We start from the raw sequence: 19,535 nt of genomic DNA, 5'->3' as shown, positions 1-19,535 counted from the left end.
ACTGGACAGAAATATTACTATTACTGACGTGGACACACTGACAAAAAGATCTTTGGATTCATCAAACTTAAAATAACAAAATAAGGATAATCAGTGCCATTTACATGGCCTCAGTGGTCCTTTAAACCAATGAAATGAAAACATCCAAATGTATGACATTTACCCTTTTGCAAATTACATGCATCATATCAATTTCATTTTTACCTTCTTTGTTTTTAAAGCCAGAATGCATCCAAGCATCTGACTTGAAATGTGATGGAGCCGGGGGGCGAATTTTCTCAGTCTCTTCCATATTTTGTTTACGAATGACTCGTCTCAGTATCCCGCAGCCGGAAATGCTTGTGACACAAAGCAGAGGGCGTCAACACATCCGCAGCGACATCTGCTGGACTGGAAGTTGTATTCCACTTGATTTGGCTGATGTGCGCCACCCATTCATGTATTTTATTTGTTAAATTTTTTTTTTTTTATCGATTCTTGCCTTCAAGAATCAATGCAGTAGATCACAAAAATTAGAATCGCGATGCATCGTCATGAGGATTATTTTGAACACCCTTAAAATACGTTCTCTGACATCCAAAGTCCTAGTTAATGAAATCTCTGTACATATCTCTGTGTGCTTTAACACTTTGGTACAGATATGGTATCAGCACTGGGACTTATAGACATTATTATTGCAATTACTTTGATTACTTATTACTGATAACTATATATACTAGTATACAAACTATACACTTCAATTATTATTGCAATTACTTCATTCTACTTAAAATATTAGACTGAAATCAGGTCAGTTAAGAACCAGATCTTAAGAATTAAAGAGGTCCATTATTTGTTTTCAATTTTGTTTACTTCAGGAGCAAATCTCTTTATTTAATGTTTAATGTTAATCCAAAGTGTGAATTCTACATATAGATTTTTGCATTTTTTGATGTTCATTTTCTACAATTTCGTTTTACAGGTTTTCTCCAATAAACCCCAATCAAACCACTGGCATCTTTTAGGGATATATTATTTCTAAATTAACATTTTACATTTGAAGTAAGTCTGAGATTAATCAAACTATGTGACTGTTCAGGACCCCATACATGCCTGAAAGTACAATTAGTAGACAGGCAATATACATACATACATCTCACTTTCAAAGCTGACTTCTCCCTGATCTCACTGACTTCTCCTGTCTTAGCATTAATATAATTATTTCATTTCATATATTAAATTTCAAATATGTGAAACTTAACACAATATAGTAAAAGAAACAGTAACATTTCAAAATATTTGAAAATGAATATATGTAATAAAGATGACTCTGTTTAAATGGATAGGTAAGTGCATAAGGAAAAATCTTAAGAGCAAAAACAACTTTAAAATGTCTCAGCCAAACGCATCAGACCACTTGATAAAATTTAAATCATATCTGCATGATATGCAGGTTGTCTTTAGAGCCTATATTTTACAACTTTTACTACAATATGTTTAGCATCCACATTTTTTTTTCTTTTGTTCTCTGTATCTTCTATATCAGCTTATTTTCAATTGCTACAATCTGCAAAACTCAAGAAAAAAAAAATGCTTTGTACCAATATTTTCCTGAATAGATTTTACATTTTCCCTCAAGTTCATTCATTATTCACTCCTCTTAAATTAGTCTCAATACTCCCATTATAATCTATTAAAAGTCACACACTCATTTACGTTCTTTCCAAACTGCTTTTCATCCTCTGCTGGCAAGGTCAGACCTGGATGCTATCGACAGTGTATTTGTATTCATCACATCTTCATTCACACCAAACAAGCAAACTACGGGCAGGCAGGCAGCAGCGCAGTGTCATCACTCTCTGCAGGTACTCTTCACGCAACCTCTGCTGCTTATTCCTACACTAACTCCAAACTGTTGTGTTGTTGGTATTCTGAACCCGACCTGTCCGGGTTGATGAGATTTTTCTGCAAATGTGAGCTGCTTTTTTTTCTCACCAGGAGACAAGGACTGTCAGTTCCTCTCATTATCATAATTTGAGTGTTTTGTTATCATTGTGGTAAAAAATAAATAAATCAGGATAAGTGGAGGAATCTTCTACTCCCAGGCATAATCTGCCTCGAGGTGTTTAACGATGTGGATAAACGTAGTAAACAGAGATACAGAAAGGAGGGAGGCAGAGAAGAGACAGATGGAAAGATGGAGGTACAGATGAAGGGAGGAAGTGAGAAAATGAAAGAGAAGAAGAAAGCTTTGGCCAAGGGAGACGTGAGTCAAGGCAGACTTCCTGCATTAGGTGCAAGGACAATATCTCCTTCCAAACAATAAACACACACAAGACCATGTCAGTTGAGTCCATAAAGGCTGTAATTATTAATTACCACCTGCAGTTATTCATAACAACCATATTTACAGATAAAATCATAATTCACTCTTAAAATATATATTTTTAAAAGCCATTTGTTTAAATTATGATATTGTCCATAAAAATCTAAGGGCGAAAAAAAATGGCTGCCACAAAATAAAAGAATCTTCCCTCAATAGCAATAAAAAAATAAACACATCTTTGTTTTTTTTATTAACTGCTCAAGTGTAAAAAAAATCTTTTAGATGGTAAGACGCAAAGGTAATTATTTGAAGCTGAATTATTCAAAAACAACAGTAAAGAATAAATGACATGTCTCTATAATGAGGCAAAACTTGACTGGAGAGCCGAGGGAGAACACTTTCATCATACTGAATTATTGTTTCAGCCCCAGTTCTTTTTGTGCTATTCTGCAACAGAACATATGACTGCTTCAAGAACAAGGAGTTTTTTTTTATGCCCTGAAACTGTTTTTGTTGTTTTTTTCAACTAGCAGGATAGCAGCTTTCTCTCAAGTGACTGGAGGACACCAGCTGGTGGATGGATACAGGATACAGTGGACGGTCTTAAACCTGCAGAAGACAGAGAAAAGAGTAACATTAACTCCAACAAGGTCATAGTCAACAGATTGACTTTACTTATAAATTGAAAAACAAGCTGATTTAACTTGGACCAAGAGCTGCAACATAAAACCCCTGAGAATATGCGGGATATTTAGGCCAATGATGATAATTATGCACTTTTTGCCAAAGCATCTATAAAAAGCATCTCTATCACTTTTATACACCTTCATGGAAGCCTAAAGAGTAGAAAAGACATGAAAACAAAAGCCAGAATCATCAGACTGCCATCCCAATGGTGTGTCTTCTCACCCCAGTCCTCTTTTCTCAGTATATTAATGACCCCTCGATACAACGTATGATGTTTGCAGAGGACATCACTCTCACTGATCTGATCAAGAGGGTCAGACAGCGTACAGACATGAGGTGAATCGTCGGTCTACTGGTGCGGTCAGAACTACCTAGAGCTTAACCAACTACAGACAGTGATGGATGATGGAGGACTTCTGGAGAATGTGACATACTTTGCCTTCCATCACCATCATCAACCACACTCTGTCTACTGTGGATCACCTCCAGTTGCTACTGGATAGTAGTGACCTAGTGCAGTGATTCGCAACTGGGGGTACTCGCACCCCTAGTGGTCTGAGAGTGCATTGCGCGAAAATATTTTATTTCAAGGGTGATAAAATAAAATAGGCCTTGGGTCTGTTCTTACTTGTTAGAACCCACCTGGAAAAAAAACAAGCTTTCATCAACCAAAAAGTAAGTAATTCTTGTTTGAGTTCACCTTCAGCTTTGACACATATCCAAACCAAGCAGAGGAGGCCTGGATGTAGAGAACAGCCTGGAATCAGCTGTTTATCCTCACCTGTGCTCATTAAACCAAAGCTTAGGGCTCATGAATGATGAAAACCATGAAAATAAACGGAGTCAGTCTGACTAGAATTTTTGTTCAGTATTTTGTTCCCAATTCCTGATTTATAGTGTGATTTTATTTTGTAATTCATTTTCCTATTCCTTACTAACTTCCAGGTATCATATTTATGTAGATTTTTTATATTAGTTGGAAAGAATAAAATGCCAAAGAATTAAATGCTCAAGTTAAAAAGATGAAATACGATACTCTTTATTTTATAGTGAGTTACTGTATTGTACATTCCACTTTTGGGCAGTCATCAATACTTTTGGCTGAGAGGGATACTCATGCTAAGACAAAATGCCCGAAGGGGTACACAAGTCAAAAAATGTTGGAAACCACTGGCCTAATGGTTAGAAAGTGATGCATTTGTGTCCTACAAAGTGTTAAACCTAGTTTAACACTCCATGTCCCTGAGCAAGACCTTTAACCTTAGGATGCTCGCAGTGCACATCCAAGAGTGATAGCCAACTGCTCCCTTAGGGATGGGTAAAATGCTTATGATAAATTTCCTGCTACAAAAGCATTTTTCTAGGAAGCAAACTTTACTGGTCTGTTAGAAGGACCTGAGCTGTTCCTTACACATTTACACTGCCTAGACATCCTGCAATAACTCAAGAGGTACAACCTACTACATGCGTTTTGGTCATCTTCTACATCCTCTTCATAGTGCCATTATTCAGTCTGCCTTGTTTTCCCATCCCTGTGTGTTCCAGCTCCTCCACAAACAAGTCTAAGTCTAAACTGCAACAAACAATTATTTCTGCAGAGATTCTCACTGGTACTGACTTTCCCTCCATCCAGGTCTGACACCAGTGTAGGGTCAGGAAAAGGGCAACACTACTTGCAAAATTCAGTTGAAACACAGTTCGTTTCTTCCCCGAGGCTGTCAGTGTGATGAACACAATGAACAGCTCGCAACCAGAGAAATCAGCTACACCACTGTGAAGCAAATTAAACAAATTTGCACTAAGAAAACCTTCCTTTTTTGGTGACTGGACATATAATAATAAAGCTGGACACACAAATACATGTAAAAATCACTCTTTTTATCCGTATTTATTTTTGCTCTATTTTATTCCATGTTTATTCGATAGGAATAGATTAATGATCATGGATCACTTCAAATAAATCTAAGGCTTCCATCTCAGTATTGGAAGCAATAAGTAATGCAACACCCATCCCTAGAAAGGACTTAACATCGACAGGAAATTTTGTAAAATACACATTTAAACACATTTAAAACTCTTAATAAAATTCCTTAAGTGTATATTTATTCAGATACTGTAAGAATTATACCTATTATTTTTTTAGCATTATTTGTATTTTTTTTTTTTTGTCAGGTAAAGCCTGTTAATGTGCATAAATATCAAGTTTTAAATATCAAATTTGCTTTTTTGTTTTCTCTCATAAACATTAAACATCACAAGTCAAATCTGCATAAATCTATTGTAACTGAGTGCCCTGGCTGACTTATCCAACCACAAAAACCAAAAGTGTGTATATCACATGTTATCAGATAGGTGGTCCTTTACATGAATTAACTATTCCATCCAAGTCCTGGCTTGGTGGCATTTGTCGCCTATCTCTCTTTACTCCAAGTTCCTGTTTGCCTACTATATAAAGTAAAGGACAATTCTGTCTAAGAATAACTAAAAAATACTATTTAATTTGTTAATTAAGATTTAACATTTTATATTTAATAATTGAGCTCCTAGCTCCATTTAAAGTTCCAATAACAGAAAAATCATTCAAATTTATCAAGAATTTAGATTTTTGTTGAAGTTCCTTTTTAAGGAGTAGTAACTGAGTTACTATTTGAGAAAAGTAACTAGTAACTATTAGGAATTGCTTTTTTTAAATAATGTTTCCAATACTGCTCACAAAACCGTAATTACCACCTGCAGTTCTCCACTTCAGGTTACTGGTTTGGTTTCTATAAATAAGATGTTAAATTTGCTTGTTCTCCATGTAATTCTGCATGTTGGTCAAAAAACAACATACCAACATGACATTTTGTAGCACTATTGCTTTGCAGCAAGAAGGTTCTGGGTTCAATTCCTGGCTTAGGGTATTTCTGGATGGAGTTTGCATGATCTCCCCGTGAATGTGTGGGTTTTCTCAGGGTACTCCAGGTTCCCCTTGCGCACCAAAAACATGACTGTAGGGTTAATTGGTGTCTCTAAGTTGACGGTAGGTGAATGGTTGGGTGTCTCTGTTGCTTTTTACCCTTTCTGTGTTTAGCTCGCCTTTTGCCCATAGATTGATAGAGATAGGCACCAACCCCAGTGTGAACCTGACAGATAAGTAATATTATCATTAATGTAGGTAATCGAATACCTTCTGCAGCAGCTTTTTTTTTCTGTTTATATTACCAGTAACTTTCTGTGCACAGCCTTCTGTTCTCAATTATAGATGTATTGAAATTAAGAATAAAAAACTTGGATTGGACAATCAAAATGTTTTTAGAACAATATAAATGAATTTGATTGTAGCTATATGGAAGCAGCTTGATGTAATAGGATTGTTCACTTGCCTGTAACTTAGTTGTAATTGCTGCCTCTTTAATTCAAGGAAGCAGAAGGTTGGTCAGTACACAATGTTCCCTTTTTTTCCCCAAGTTAAATATTTTCTTTGAACTTTTATAAACCTCAGATGGGGTGGATTTTTTTCACATTAGATATCAAGAAAAGTGTAATTCTAAAAAAAAAATGTATTTTGTTGACAGCGTCATAACCTTTTGTAACAATATGAAAATTTTAATATTAGCATGCATAAACCATAGGAAGTTCAACAGTTCATAGCCTGAGTTTCACTCACACAATGCTAGTCTGCTGTGTGCACCCACCAAGCGTCACAGAGGTTTTGCCTGAGGCTTTAGTAGAATTCAAAGACACTAAATACATTAATTTAGACAGAAGGGAATTTCTCATATCTTCTCATTTACAAATACGTGTTGGTAATAACTAACCTGGAGGGGTCCTCTTCCTTAGAAAAGCTCCCTTTTACCTCAATGCTGTTCATCTTGTTCTCAAACATCCCATAGCTCAGAGTTACCTGCGGTGAACACATGCAAAGATGTAAAACGGTATGAAAAGGTGCAGCAGAATCAGTTTCTGTGTATTCAAAGGACATATGTGTGCTTATACCTGTCGTGGGAGGCTTGTTTGACTTATTAGAAGCAGGTTTTCCAAATGGGAGTGGAACAATGAACAGTGGACCATTTTGATGCCCAGCATCTTCTCCACAATAAAGCCCACGGTGCAGTCATCTGGGAGACGGATTTTGGCTGACGTCTGCTCAAAGTGTGAGCCACTGGGGGAAAAAAGGGGAAAAAGACATGTGCTTAGGGAAATACTGACTGGGCCTTTGATACTGACATTATAGGTGAATTTGCATTTGGGGTCCATTAACTATTCATTACTGTTACTAGTTTTAGTGCTGACGTTTTTTTCCAAAAACTTTGTATTTTTGGACTGATTCCCCACCATGCAACCATGGGCAGCCGTCTTAATTCTCTCAGTGCCGTGTAAATTTATCTTAGTGCTGTTTTATGCCTTTTAGGATTTAATATGTTTTATTAGTTTATTTTTTATGGCTTTAGACTATCAAAAATAGAATATTTGTTCTTTTCTTATTACAGCCCCATGTTTAGAAGGAACTAAAAGGGTCTTAGGTGTTTTCTTTATAAAACACAGTTTTATTTCATGCATAAATATTAGATTTATTCTAATGCTGAAAAAGAAATGAAATCCAAAGCTTGAAGTCATTTAAAATAAAAGTCTAACTCACTGGTCTCTAAAAGTTTTTGTGACAATAATCAGAGGTCCAGCATTAGAATTAATGGTCCCTACAGTCCTCTTCAGAGGCCAAACTTAATGACGTAGAAAGTTGAAGTAGAAGTTCTTAAGAATTTTATAACAGCTAGAAAAACATCTACAAATGGATAAAGACAAAATCTCATTATTTAATTGTAAGTGTTGTCATTATAATCCTGTTTGAATCCATTACTGGTGATGCTTTTGTACTAAATGATAGTTGGAGACAAAAATATCAATAGTAATAGTTTTTAAACTGCCTTTAATGGAAGTGTCAGTCTGAGCAATGATGCCGGCTGTTTTTATATTTCCATGGCAGTTCAGAACATTTATGCAAACAGCTTTTGTATTGATACATACCTGGCCCAAGGAGACATCTTTTCTGCCAGCCTACGACTTAGACAGAAACCTGCGCCTCCAGTGGCAAACCAGAACTGCACATTTGTCTGGCAGAAAACAACATATGTAGAGATATTCAATCAACATAAAAGCTTAAAAAATATGCACATCTATTATAGGAATTTAAAGGTTAGGGAATTTAATCAAAAATACTAATGTGTAAACAGTATGGTCATATTCTGTACAGCTTTGTATATTACATCTGGTCTATAGAAGGCAAGAAAATATATGTCTTTCATATGTGGCAAACAGCTTTATGATATGACCTAGTATTATAGCCGGCCTTAGAGATTAAGAAAAACTAAATAAAGAGATTAAAGCCATAACATTATGACTTATTTTTCATAAATTACCAGAAAATAGTCATTATATTACAAGATTAACGTAATAATATTACGACTCTTTTCTTATAATATTATGGTTAATATTGTCGTAATGTTTCGAGAATAAAGTAATGTTAGAAAGTCCTCAGATATTTTTGTCCTTTCAGAAAATAAATTTTCTAACACTATCTGACCAGACAGGCAGCGCCAAACTACCAAAGAAGCAACCTGAGCAGCATTTATAAACATAATAATAATCTGATGCTGATGGGCTAAAAGGTTTAATATTTCCTTATTTGTAAAACCAATTTGAAAGTAAAAAATCACAAGATTCTCAACAGTCCTCATTTCAATGCAGTGAATGACAGCTCTTGAGTTAAAATTAAACAGTATTACGTTTATTCTAGAACAACTAACATTGTAATGTTACAACTTGAACTACATATTATTATAGCTTTGTTACGGTAATATTTTTAATTATTTTTAAATATTTTTAATTAAATTAATACTTTAATCTTGTGATATTGTGACTTAATTCTTTTGATTCTACTACTATTTTCATGATGATTTTTTGGTTAGGTTTAGGGCTAAAGTGTGAATTAGTTTAGGGTGAGCTATGCAGTTGTAATGGTTAGGGTTAGGATGGTTGTCAGGGTTATGGCATCAAAGGCTTGAAAAAGAAAATCAATGGAAGTCAATAGGAGTCAATACATGGTCCTCACTACCTCTAGACAAAAGAAAATGGCTGTATTTTAATCTGAAAAACATTCACACAAAGAGAAAAGAATTAGAACAATTAGAAGAAAATTATTGGTACAATTACTTTGTCTTTGGCGCTCAGACCTCGGCAGGAAACATAGCGCTGAATTTTGATAGATATGCATGAAAAGGGGTAAAGAACAGGGCTGTTTCCCTCCCAGCCCCGAAACTGGTGGAGTGGAGATAGATGAAGTTGGTCAGTCTGTAAGACTGCTGGTTAGCAAGACTGTATGCTGAGTTTTAGGGGGAGATCCAATGAATTGCGTGAGCTGATACTAGAGCTTCACTCAGGGACCTGGAAGATAAAAGTCCAGTTGGATAACACAGGTTGAGAGAACCTGTCCATGATGAGCAAGCATGGAGCGACAGTGGAGAGGAAAAACTCCCCATTCGGAAGAAACCTCTGGCAGAACCAGGTTCAACATGGAGGTCTTCTGCAGCACCAGTTGAGATGAGACGCAGAATGCAGTAACAGTCTAGGGGTAATGAAACTCTAATGAAGTTTTGGCTACAATGGTGGAGGAGGGGCTAGAGGTGGGTTGAAACGGGGTCATCTGAATGGAGTCACATAGTGCAACCACCTCCTGCTCACTAGGTAGCAGACAAGTTGCGGAGGCCTTTTAAGATGAACTTTGGATGCTGACTGGCTTTCGTGGAGATGTGGTTCAAAGCTGAGTGGCTGTGTCGTAGGTGGATAAAAGCGATCAAACAGTTTCTTCAGCTGAACTTCCACCTAGGCTCCATGTGTTTGATGAAATTTCCCAAATTCTATTATTTGCTTGGTTCTTTCAGGTCCAGCTTACTATCAATGGCATGTCCACATTAGCTGTTTCTTCCTTCTTTCTTTCACCTGCCTATGTGCTTTATTCTTTCCTTGTCAGCTTTGGTTGTTGTTTGAGGGCCCAATGCAGAGGCAGAGAGGCAGCGGTGAGTTCTTGCAGCTTTAATGACTGAACATAGGTAACAGAGGCAGGATTTCAAAAATCCAACTCAAAATGTAACACAAACCAGAACCAGGGAGACATCAGGGGAAAACAAGCATGAGGAGTCAGGGAAAGACAAGGAGAGACGGTAAGATGAGGATGGAGCACCGAGGAACTGCACAGGGAGAGTATTTAAGGTTGACTGAACAAAGGGAGGACTAACAAGCTGTTTGGGAGCAGGTGTGAACAGAGGCTTCTAGGGAAAGAGCTAAGGAAAAAGAAACCAACACAAGATGGCAGCAGAGGGCAACAAAGAAAAGCCTAAGAATTCAAATACATCCCAAAACAAAACAAAAATAGGAAGTAAACCAATACAACTAGAAAACAAAGAAAAACATGAATCAACATGAAACTGAAAACTCAAAGAAAACTTAACGGAACCCAAACCATAACACTCCTATTTAAAGTTAAATCTCCAGACGGACATTTCTCTCCTTTGAGCTCCTTTTATGTTCTTTAAAATGGTCTCTTTTGTTCCCTCATTTCATTTCCTTGTAATTTAACTTTCTTTCTCTTGAGACTGGTGGATCATTTTAAAGATAGATTCTATCTTTATTCTAGTTTTTACTTTTCTTTTTAACTTTTTTCCACCATACCCAGGACAACATTTAAATTACAACTGCTGTTTGTTTTCTCTGACTAGCATAAAAAACTTTCTTAAACAATTGAACAAAGTATTGTTTCTATTAAAGTAGAAATCTTCTTTTCTGGCTGTTTACAAATGCAACAATGAAGTAGATGCATAGGAACTCTGTATTGTAGGATAAATCATACACTTCTGTGGAACTATCAACTCTTGAATTGGAAAAGACTCTTTGAAACCTTCCCAGGGTCCACAGGGACTTTGTTGTATCAATTTCCATTGTACCATGGAAAAGATTATCAGAAAGACCTTATTAGACCATCATCTTCCACCAAGAATGCCTGGTAATTACTGTTCTACAGAGCTATATTCGTTCCTTTTACCCTTATCTTAACACATTTTTCAAAATAACTGTTGAAAACAGCATGCATTTGATTCTCTTTACTCCAATACTTCTGTATGAAGTCAAGTGCAAACAAATGTCCTCAGAAACAAAACTGATATAAATATAGACAACCTGTGCATAGTTTTATCTCAGAAAAAATAAAGCTGATTTTTGAAGGCCTCAGACGTTCATTGGTGAACATACAGCATCATGAAGACCCAAGATCACAACAGATACCAGGTATACATTTTTGTAGAAGTGTAAGGGTAGGATTAGGTTATTATACAACACCCTGAGCTTTAAAGTCAGCACTGCATTTACTGTATGTCAATTTCGGGCCGTGACAAAGGTATAGGCCAGAACCAAATAAGTCAACATCCCTGAATTGACGTCAATTCGGTGCTTCGTTTGAATTTACCCATTTTATGGTGGAATTGCAAGACTTGCAGAGAAAGGAGGTGTCAGTGGGGTTAAAACTTCTCTGTACGTCCATTTCACCCACTGAATTATCGTTATTCATCTATGACAATGTATCCTTGGTTTTGCATTCTATGACTCCTTTAAAGTATGAAACCCTACTTAGACATAACAATCTATCAAAGTGACAGACCAGCCAAAAAGAGAGTTAAATCACGCAGACAAGACTCGTAACCCTGCGGGAGACAAGAAGAACCAGGAGGAAGAATCTGTCACCCTTATACAAACTTATTTGTATTTTGCCAAAAGCCATGTAGAAGACACAGCAAGTAGATCAAAGTGCTCGGTTGAGACTGAAATAATAGCAAAAAGTTGTGTGTGGAAAAAAAATACTGCATATGACCCTAAACACTGTAAAATGATTTTAGGATGATACTATAGGAACGCTTATTTAAGAGGTGATTGGGAAAGTCGCTGAAGCTGGTGGAAAGATGGATAGAGTAAAGATATTTACACAGGGGCGTGGAAGCCAAAAATGGCGTAATTTGGTCACGGTTAACCCACGATAAATCAAGCTTAACTTTATTGGAAAAAACAATCTATAAGTCAATGTCCATATCTTGGAGGAGACCTAATGTAGAAATCTTGTAGGTGTTTCTGCAGAGAGATATTGTTTTACAGAGCACTGACTCATAGAGGCTACATTAAAAGCACCTCTAACAACTTATTCTTATTTGTATAGAAAGCCTAAGACCATTTTCCCTCCACTTTCAAGTTATGCACAACTCTTTTTTTGGCCTAGCACAATAAATCCAAATACAATGCATCAAGGCTGCTGATTGCAATGTCCTAATATATTAGGTACAATATGTATGAAATACTTTTAGTTCTAAATTGCTCAAAAACTCTCATTTTAGCCCCACTTTAATTTGTTATATTTTTGTCACTCTCCTCCTTTCTTTTCTCCATTCATTATTCAACCTCCCTGCTGCTTCTTAATAGTGCCAGGAAATCAAAAAATGAAAAGAAAAAAAAAAAAGTGGGGAGGTAGAAGAGCCTGACATTTGTTTTTATTTTTTTCCCAAGAGAATGAAAGCTAAAAAAGGAACGATGGATAGAAAGGGTGAGAGAGCAAAAGACTAACAGGAAGCAAAGACTAATAAAGATCTATTTCAATATAAATGGATGCAATCAGAGCAGAGAATGTGAAACCAAAGAGATGAAGAGAGCAATTTCAAGATACGAACAAGAGATTGAAAAGTGCAGAGAGCTTACTGAAATCATGATGCACTTAAACGCAATATCAACAATAATTCTGTTAGCTTGTGGATGAGCATGCACACACACACATACCCACACAGACGTGAATAAATCTATGCTCATTACTACCGCTATACCCAACACCTGTTGTCTATTTAAAGGGATCGTATTGTTTGTGTGCAGGGCTGCTTGTCTGTGCATTCAAATAAGACACTAATCACTCAAAAATGCTCCCCAGGTGAGCCCATGTCACAAAGACACATTTCACACATCCTGATTAAGTCGCTTAGTGGATGAGTGAGCTTATGGATTTTAAATAGATATTATAAATATGGTGGTGTTGGGGTGGGGGGTAATTTTAGCATAAAACCAAAAAGGGTGGTTAGATAAACAGGCTGCTAAATGGCATACATCATCTTTGTATTGTAAAAATAAATTAAATTCTAACAATAATTTACAACTGAAACATACTGCTTCACTGCAAATTGTGTTTTTGTGTTTTTTATGTTTGTTTAGAGTGAGCAACATATTCATTCATCTAATTTTCTTATAGTTAATAAAGATATTTTTTGTAAGTAATTTATATTTCATCACCTACAATGTTTGTATGTGACTAACCTTAAATTATTTATTCATTTGCCTGTTTATTTTTGGCACATTACTTGCTTGTATGAGATTAGCATTTATTTATTTAAAAAACAAATTATATTGTTAATCTTAGTTGTCTTTATTACTTTGTGCTTTTAAATCAAAATTGCTACACTTATTAGGTTTTAGGAATGAAATTCAATTAATGAAAAAGCCAAGTGGATAGTAAATGAATTAGTCATTGTTTAGGCATACCGTTTTATTCCCTTCCAGCAGTTGGTGAGCAGTAATTGGTTTGTCCAGACTGGGCTTCCCAACATAGATGTCCCCTTCCTGTGGGAAGTTCGAGAGCAAAGAGAGGAGACCTTCCAAGTTCACATAGTTATCGTCGTCAACATGGCAAAACCACCTGAAACACAACAGAGGGAAAGAGAAAGAAGAACGTATTGATTTAGATATTTATCACCTGGCACATTCAGCGTTTCAAATGTGCTTTTCAACTAATTGGGTTTCCCAAATGACAGTTACAGTGTGTGGCAGTTTAACCCACTAATGGCTCATGTCAACAGTCCAACTTTAAAGTCATGTTAGGTTGTTTTTTTTAACTGATTATGGCAATTTTGGATTGTGTGAACAGTAAAGCACAGCAAGTTTGGATGTTAAAAATTGGCGCTTCCTTATATTTAATAAAGAAAATTAAGGACGCTTTGAGTGAGTTTGTTTTGTCTCCGATTCCTCTTGAGGAAAAACAGAACAAAGAGGAGTTAGAGCTCTAATCCATTTGCAGACAGAGTCAATATGATTCCTATTTAAATACTTGCACTCAACAGAGGACCATGTGAAGTACTTAGCTTACAGCAAACTCATACCAAACCACATTAAGGGTAATTTTGTACTAAATATACAAAAAAAATGTAAGATCAGCCCATTTAAAGAAGAGATATGGTAAAAAAAAAAAAAAAGCTCCAAAACAGAAAAAACAAGAAGCTGGTCTTTAATAACAGTGGCAACTTTAATCATGTGTTGGGTTGTGCTTTTCTTAGGTTGATGATTAATACTTTACTGTTTAATTTATTAATGCCAGTTATATCTCTATCTCTGTCAGTCATATTATATAAACTCAAGTTTTTTAATGTCATGTACTTTATTGTGTTATTGATATGTTTTTTATGTATCAATGATAATATTCAAGCAACTTAAAACATGTTTTCAAGAGCAATAACTGGGTACACAAATATCTGAAAGTGACCTAAACAGTATGAACATGCACAACACAAGATCCACACATGCACAGAATGATTCACACAAGCACAAAGAAATCCACACACACACAGTACATGATCCACACACGCATAGCACGATTCAGGTAAGCACACAAGATCCACACATGCACAGATCAAGATTCACAAAAAGTATTTCTGGTCCATTAACAATTATAAATGAAATTACAAAGTACCAGTGGCCTCTAAAATTCACTGCATGAAGTACATGAGTGAGGCGGAGCGGGGCGGTGATGGAGGATGTGGAATATGGGGGTAAGTCATCCAATGTGGAGTAGCTTCATATGATCGGCTTATACAAGGGAGCTTTGTGTTTGGTTGCAAACCATTCCCTGTTTGAAAAAATGCATTTGTGTATTGAGGCACGTCAGGGGACTCTCAAAAATCCACACACAAAGGCAGTGAAATTTAAAGACCACTGGTACTTTGTAATTTAATTTTAATTGTTTATGAAATAGTTTTTGTGAATCTTGTTGTGTGCATATGTGGATTTTGTGTGCTTACGTGAATTGTGCTGTGCGTGTGTGGATCTTGTCCTGCTCATGTATGAATCACATATGTGTATTTGTGAAAATTGAGACTGGTCTAGCTTCATAAAACAGGGTCCAGATTATGCACACAGGCTCAAACATGTGCATGAATTGGAATTTGGTTAAAATCTTCCATACAAGTCATATGCTTCTTTTAACCATTAAGAAAGCACTTAAAGTATTCTGCCTAAATTTGTGAGAGCTTTCCAAACTATAAAAAATTGTTTTTGAAACTGCTAACGTTAACATTTAACCTTGTTGAAAATGTATGAAGTTCCTTAAAGCTGGATCTGAAGAAAGAGACCCACCAAGATGAATTACCTTGATCGATTGTGGGAAATTCGATCAAATATGTAGTCGTAAATATGCTATAATTTGAAAGGCATTTATCTAAATAATATTGCAGAGAGGAGTGTGAAAATAAAAAAAAATAGAGATAAAAATGGTGGTTAACTATTTGTCATTCAACACTGAGGGGAAATAACTGTTTAGAGACATCAATAAAACTCTGTCATAAGCATTTTTAATGGGGCGGGTTGAACTTCTAAAGTGTATTGTTTATAGATTAAAAACATTTTATGTCATGAAAAAAAAAAAAGAAAAACATACTTTTGCCTTCTGCCTGCAGGTTTACTTATAAATGGTTATGACAGCAGGAACATCCTACTTTGGTTTCATTTCATCTAATTAAAAATTTTCAGAAGAAGCAGATATTTTTTTTTCGGCACTATTTCCTTGCCATGTTTTATCTTTCACAAAAACTGGGGCAGCCCAGCAACACAATGTAGGAAAACTTGTTTTACTTTAATGACACAAAGATGTAGAAGTGGAGTTTGTAACATTTCCCTGCCTTCTCAAGTGTTGTTAAATGACTTTGGACCCTCACAAAAAAACTGAAATAATATAAGCTTTTTACACAGCAGTCAAAAATGTAAAGACATTTTTTTCCCTCTTTCATCCAAGAAAGAGGGATATTTTTTCATCATATTATACTTTATATACCCAAACCAATAAGTGCACATAATGGAAGAGCCTCATTTCAAACCAATAAACATCATCAGCAACATTAGAGTCCAAGTGAAAAATCTGTTGGTTGAAAATTGAAATCATGCATATTTTCACTCTGCCATACAACAAGGGCTGCATTCCAAACCAAACAGCTTTAATCTTCACTTCAGCTGGACTTCAGTGAAGCCGCAGGATGTTTACTGAGCTTGGGTCAGAACCAAACTGGAAAGAAAACTCTTTAGTTTTCTCTCCCGTTGTTATAATGAGACAGTTGTCACAGCCTTAGTCACACACCAAGCACAAGCTGCTCAATCTGAAAGTATTTTTTCACTAGTAAAACATAAACAATATTTCAATCCAATTCCAATATACTGTGGAGGTGTCGTGTGTTCTATGTGATGCAAATTTAGGTTGATAACTAAAGCAAATACTGGAGTTTTACTGAGGATTTTAAATTTAGGACCCTGTAGCAGGATTTTACTATTTCAAGGTGGGCTGTTTATAATGAGCAAAATGAAAAACAGGGCTCCTGAAGTAGATAAAATGGAAGCCCATGGTTAAAAAGAACATAGGATCATACATAGGAGCTAAACTTAAAGACAGAGAAAACTATGACAGCCTGGGGTAGCTAGTGCCCCACATCAACAATTAATCCCAGATTTTGGTTCAGTTTTATGTGTCATACCCAGAAATCCTTACTGCTATACTTATAGCCCTTATATAGAAACAGTATGACCACATGAAGCAAGCTAAAAAGCCCTAAAAAAACTGACCGTATTTAGCTTAATATAAAGAAATCTTGCAAAAGATGGCAATACAAAGGGTTAAAAAGCCATAGAAAGTTTTGAAGCCCCCACCCTGCAAACTGCTACAAACTGACAGGTTTCCATATGTACAGCAACAAAGGATTCCCACACATGCGCTAACATCTACAAAAGTAACAGCAGAGTTTCAGTCTCGTTTCAGAAGCTACCCGGTTGATTGTGGATTTTGAACCAACATATTTTTCTTCTCTGCTGTGTTTGCGTGGACTGCCTCATTATCACTCCACACAAATACTTCTTTTCTCACTCCTGCTTCCAATTTTTTCCTACCAATTCTTTCTTTTTTACTGTTGCGGCAGCATTAACGGGCCACTCACTGGCATGTCATAAGTATTCCAACATCTATTAAGGCACCATCTTTGCGGTCAAACATTTTTGTGCAGATATACAGTACCATCTTCTGCCCCATGTGAACACAGTCTTAAAGAGAATGTCACTGCAAAGACGAGCCACTGAAACAGCAGTCATTACATTTTATAACACTCACTGCAAAACACGTTCACAATTAGGGTGACATTTTTTCACCCAGAAAACATAACAATGTTACCATGAGCGAAATATGGACGTATTCATTCAGTTGGCTTTGAAATAATACTAATTTCTCCTAATCTTCATGACTCGGATCAATACCAGGGATATTTCTGCTGATTACTAAACCACTGTTGTTACCATATGTATTTTTTCAAACCTATTTTGAGTGGGAAGGATAGGAAATATTCCTTTAATGTTCCACAGAGGGGAACTTGACTTCTACCAATCCCTTGGGAGCAGTGAGCAGTCAAACACCATTCTGGAGTTAAGGATCTTGCTCAGGGACCCAAAGTTACAGCTCAAGATTCAAGCCAGAGGATTTGCAGCATCTCCAGGATGCAAACGCCCTGCTTTCCCACCAACGCTACCCTTTCAAAAAAAACTGAAATGAACCGGAGATTACCCAGAAGCATACGGTTGCTGACTATGCTGCTCTACCAAATGAGCCACCATCCTCTTGATTGCATTTACTTCTTTAATTTATTTCTTCCTCTGCAGTGTTTTGATTAACCTATAGGGATCCCTGAATATTCTGCTCTTAATCAAATCTTTAAATCAATCATGATACGTGACTTGCAGTGCGTCTCACCTCTTGTTTGAGGCCATAAAACCGTCATACTCAGCAGACATCTTACAGGAAAGCGCCTGATGGCTGTGATCTGACTGGCACCTCGTTACCACCATGTTATAACCTGGATGAGAAGGAAAGAGGTTGGCTGAGAGAAGGAAGGAATAACGACTGGTGTTCTTAGGGATTTGCAATTGGTTACAAGTAGGAAATCAAAACAATGCCCTGATCCTTTTTCTGATCATTTTTTTTATAAAGGAGAAGAAATAAATAGAAAATTATGGAGAAATGAACAATGTAAAAAAGAAAATATGTGAAATGATCAATAAAAATGATTTGAGAGAGAAAGATTGAAAAAAATCATAATACCATTACTTAAACAGAGTAAGAAAATTCATTAGTAAACAATAAAATATGTGTTGACATAAATAGAAATATGTGATTCTAAATTCAGCTTTCAGGTTTTTATTAAAAAAAAAAAAAAAAAACTCTCCACATGATCTTTGGGCCCCAGAGGCAGTGATCAGCTTCCATTTACTCACAGTCAGCCACTGATTTAGGGTGATGAGGTCTGGCCTGGCACTTTGTGTTTAAATTGACCATCCATTAGCTGTCATATCAGATGGTGAAATAGACTAGAAATGAGAAGCTAGCTTGAGATGAGGAGCCTGTTTCGAGCATAACAGCGGATGTCAAGCGATAAATCTGCCTCTGCATCATCGCAGGCAGCAAATGTGGAAGAGTGGATTGCAAGGCTGTAGATTTTAGGGGCATATTGTACACATGCAGATGAATGTCCTTCAAATTTAGCCTGGCATGCCTTTCTGTTCCTGCCATACTGAAGAATGAAATATCTTCCTGTTCTGTTGTTTTGAGAACGGTCAGTGTATAAAAAGATTTATTTTAAGAAGACATGACTATATTTAGTAGCTGCAAAATCTCTGTCCTAGAGAACCTGGAGAATGAAATATACAATGTCTTACAAAAGTACTTTATATCTCTTGGGCTGTAAAGCATCACACTATTATAACAAATGTTGATGTTTTGAGACCTAGACCAACATATGAAAAACATAGTTATTAAAAGGAACTTAATTTCGGTAAATGTTAACGTCGGTAATCTAGAGTGGGATCCCCCCCAGTTATCCAGGTTGGCACCATAGGATTGGTGTGTATCGGGCAGAGTTAAATTGCATATCGGGCAGAGTGAAATTACCTGTAGATAATGGGAAAGATTTTGCAGTTCTATGGTAGTAGAACAAAAGGCAAGGTTCTGGGGAATTGTCAACTGCCCAAGGAGACATTTTTGATCAAATGCTAACAGCTTTAAAGATAATTAGAAATCAAATAGTAGAAAATTAGCTCAAACAAAGTCCTCTTCTTCTCCATAAAAAAATAAAAATAAAAAAAAATAAATGTAATCTAACAAAAACTTCCAACTGTTTTTAATATTCTTTTT

General features: G+C 36.1%; 1 protein-coding gene across 1 annotated transcript in view; it reads right to left on the bottom strand.

Moving 5' to 3' along the window:
• Positions 1-2,354: 2,354 nt before the first annotated feature.
• The window catches only part of LOC107084259 (beta-1,3-N-acetylglucosaminyltransferase manic fringe-like), a 25,049-nt gene continuing 7,868 nt past the window's right edge, over positions 2,355-19,535 (bottom strand). The window contains exons 3-8 of the mRNA XM_015374013.1: positions 18,099-18,201; positions 13,592-13,745; positions 8,000-8,085; positions 6,971-7,136; positions 6,793-6,878; positions 2,355-2,914 (exon numbers count right to left, since the gene is read on the bottom strand). Coding sequence (XP_015229499.1) covers positions 2,854-2,914; positions 6,793-6,878; positions 6,971-7,136; positions 8,000-8,085; positions 13,592-13,745; positions 18,099-18,201 — 656 coding nt within the window. The 3' untranslated portion in view covers positions 2,355-2,853. The remainder of the gene's footprint in view (positions 2,915-6,792; positions 6,879-6,970; positions 7,137-7,999; positions 8,086-13,591; positions 13,746-18,098; positions 18,202-19,535) is intronic.

Source organism: Cyprinodon variegatus, unplaced genomic scaffold, assembly GCF_000732505.1.
Source record: "Cyprinodon variegatus isolate N-32 unplaced genomic scaffold, C_variegatus-1.0 Scaffold96, whole genome shotgun sequence".
Taxonomy (NCBI): Eukaryota; Metazoa; Chordata; class Actinopteri; order Cyprinodontiformes; family Cyprinodontidae; genus Cyprinodon; species Cyprinodon variegatus.
Note: the sequence above shows the minus strand (reverse complement) of the source record. Positions and strands in the feature narration are given on the sequence as shown.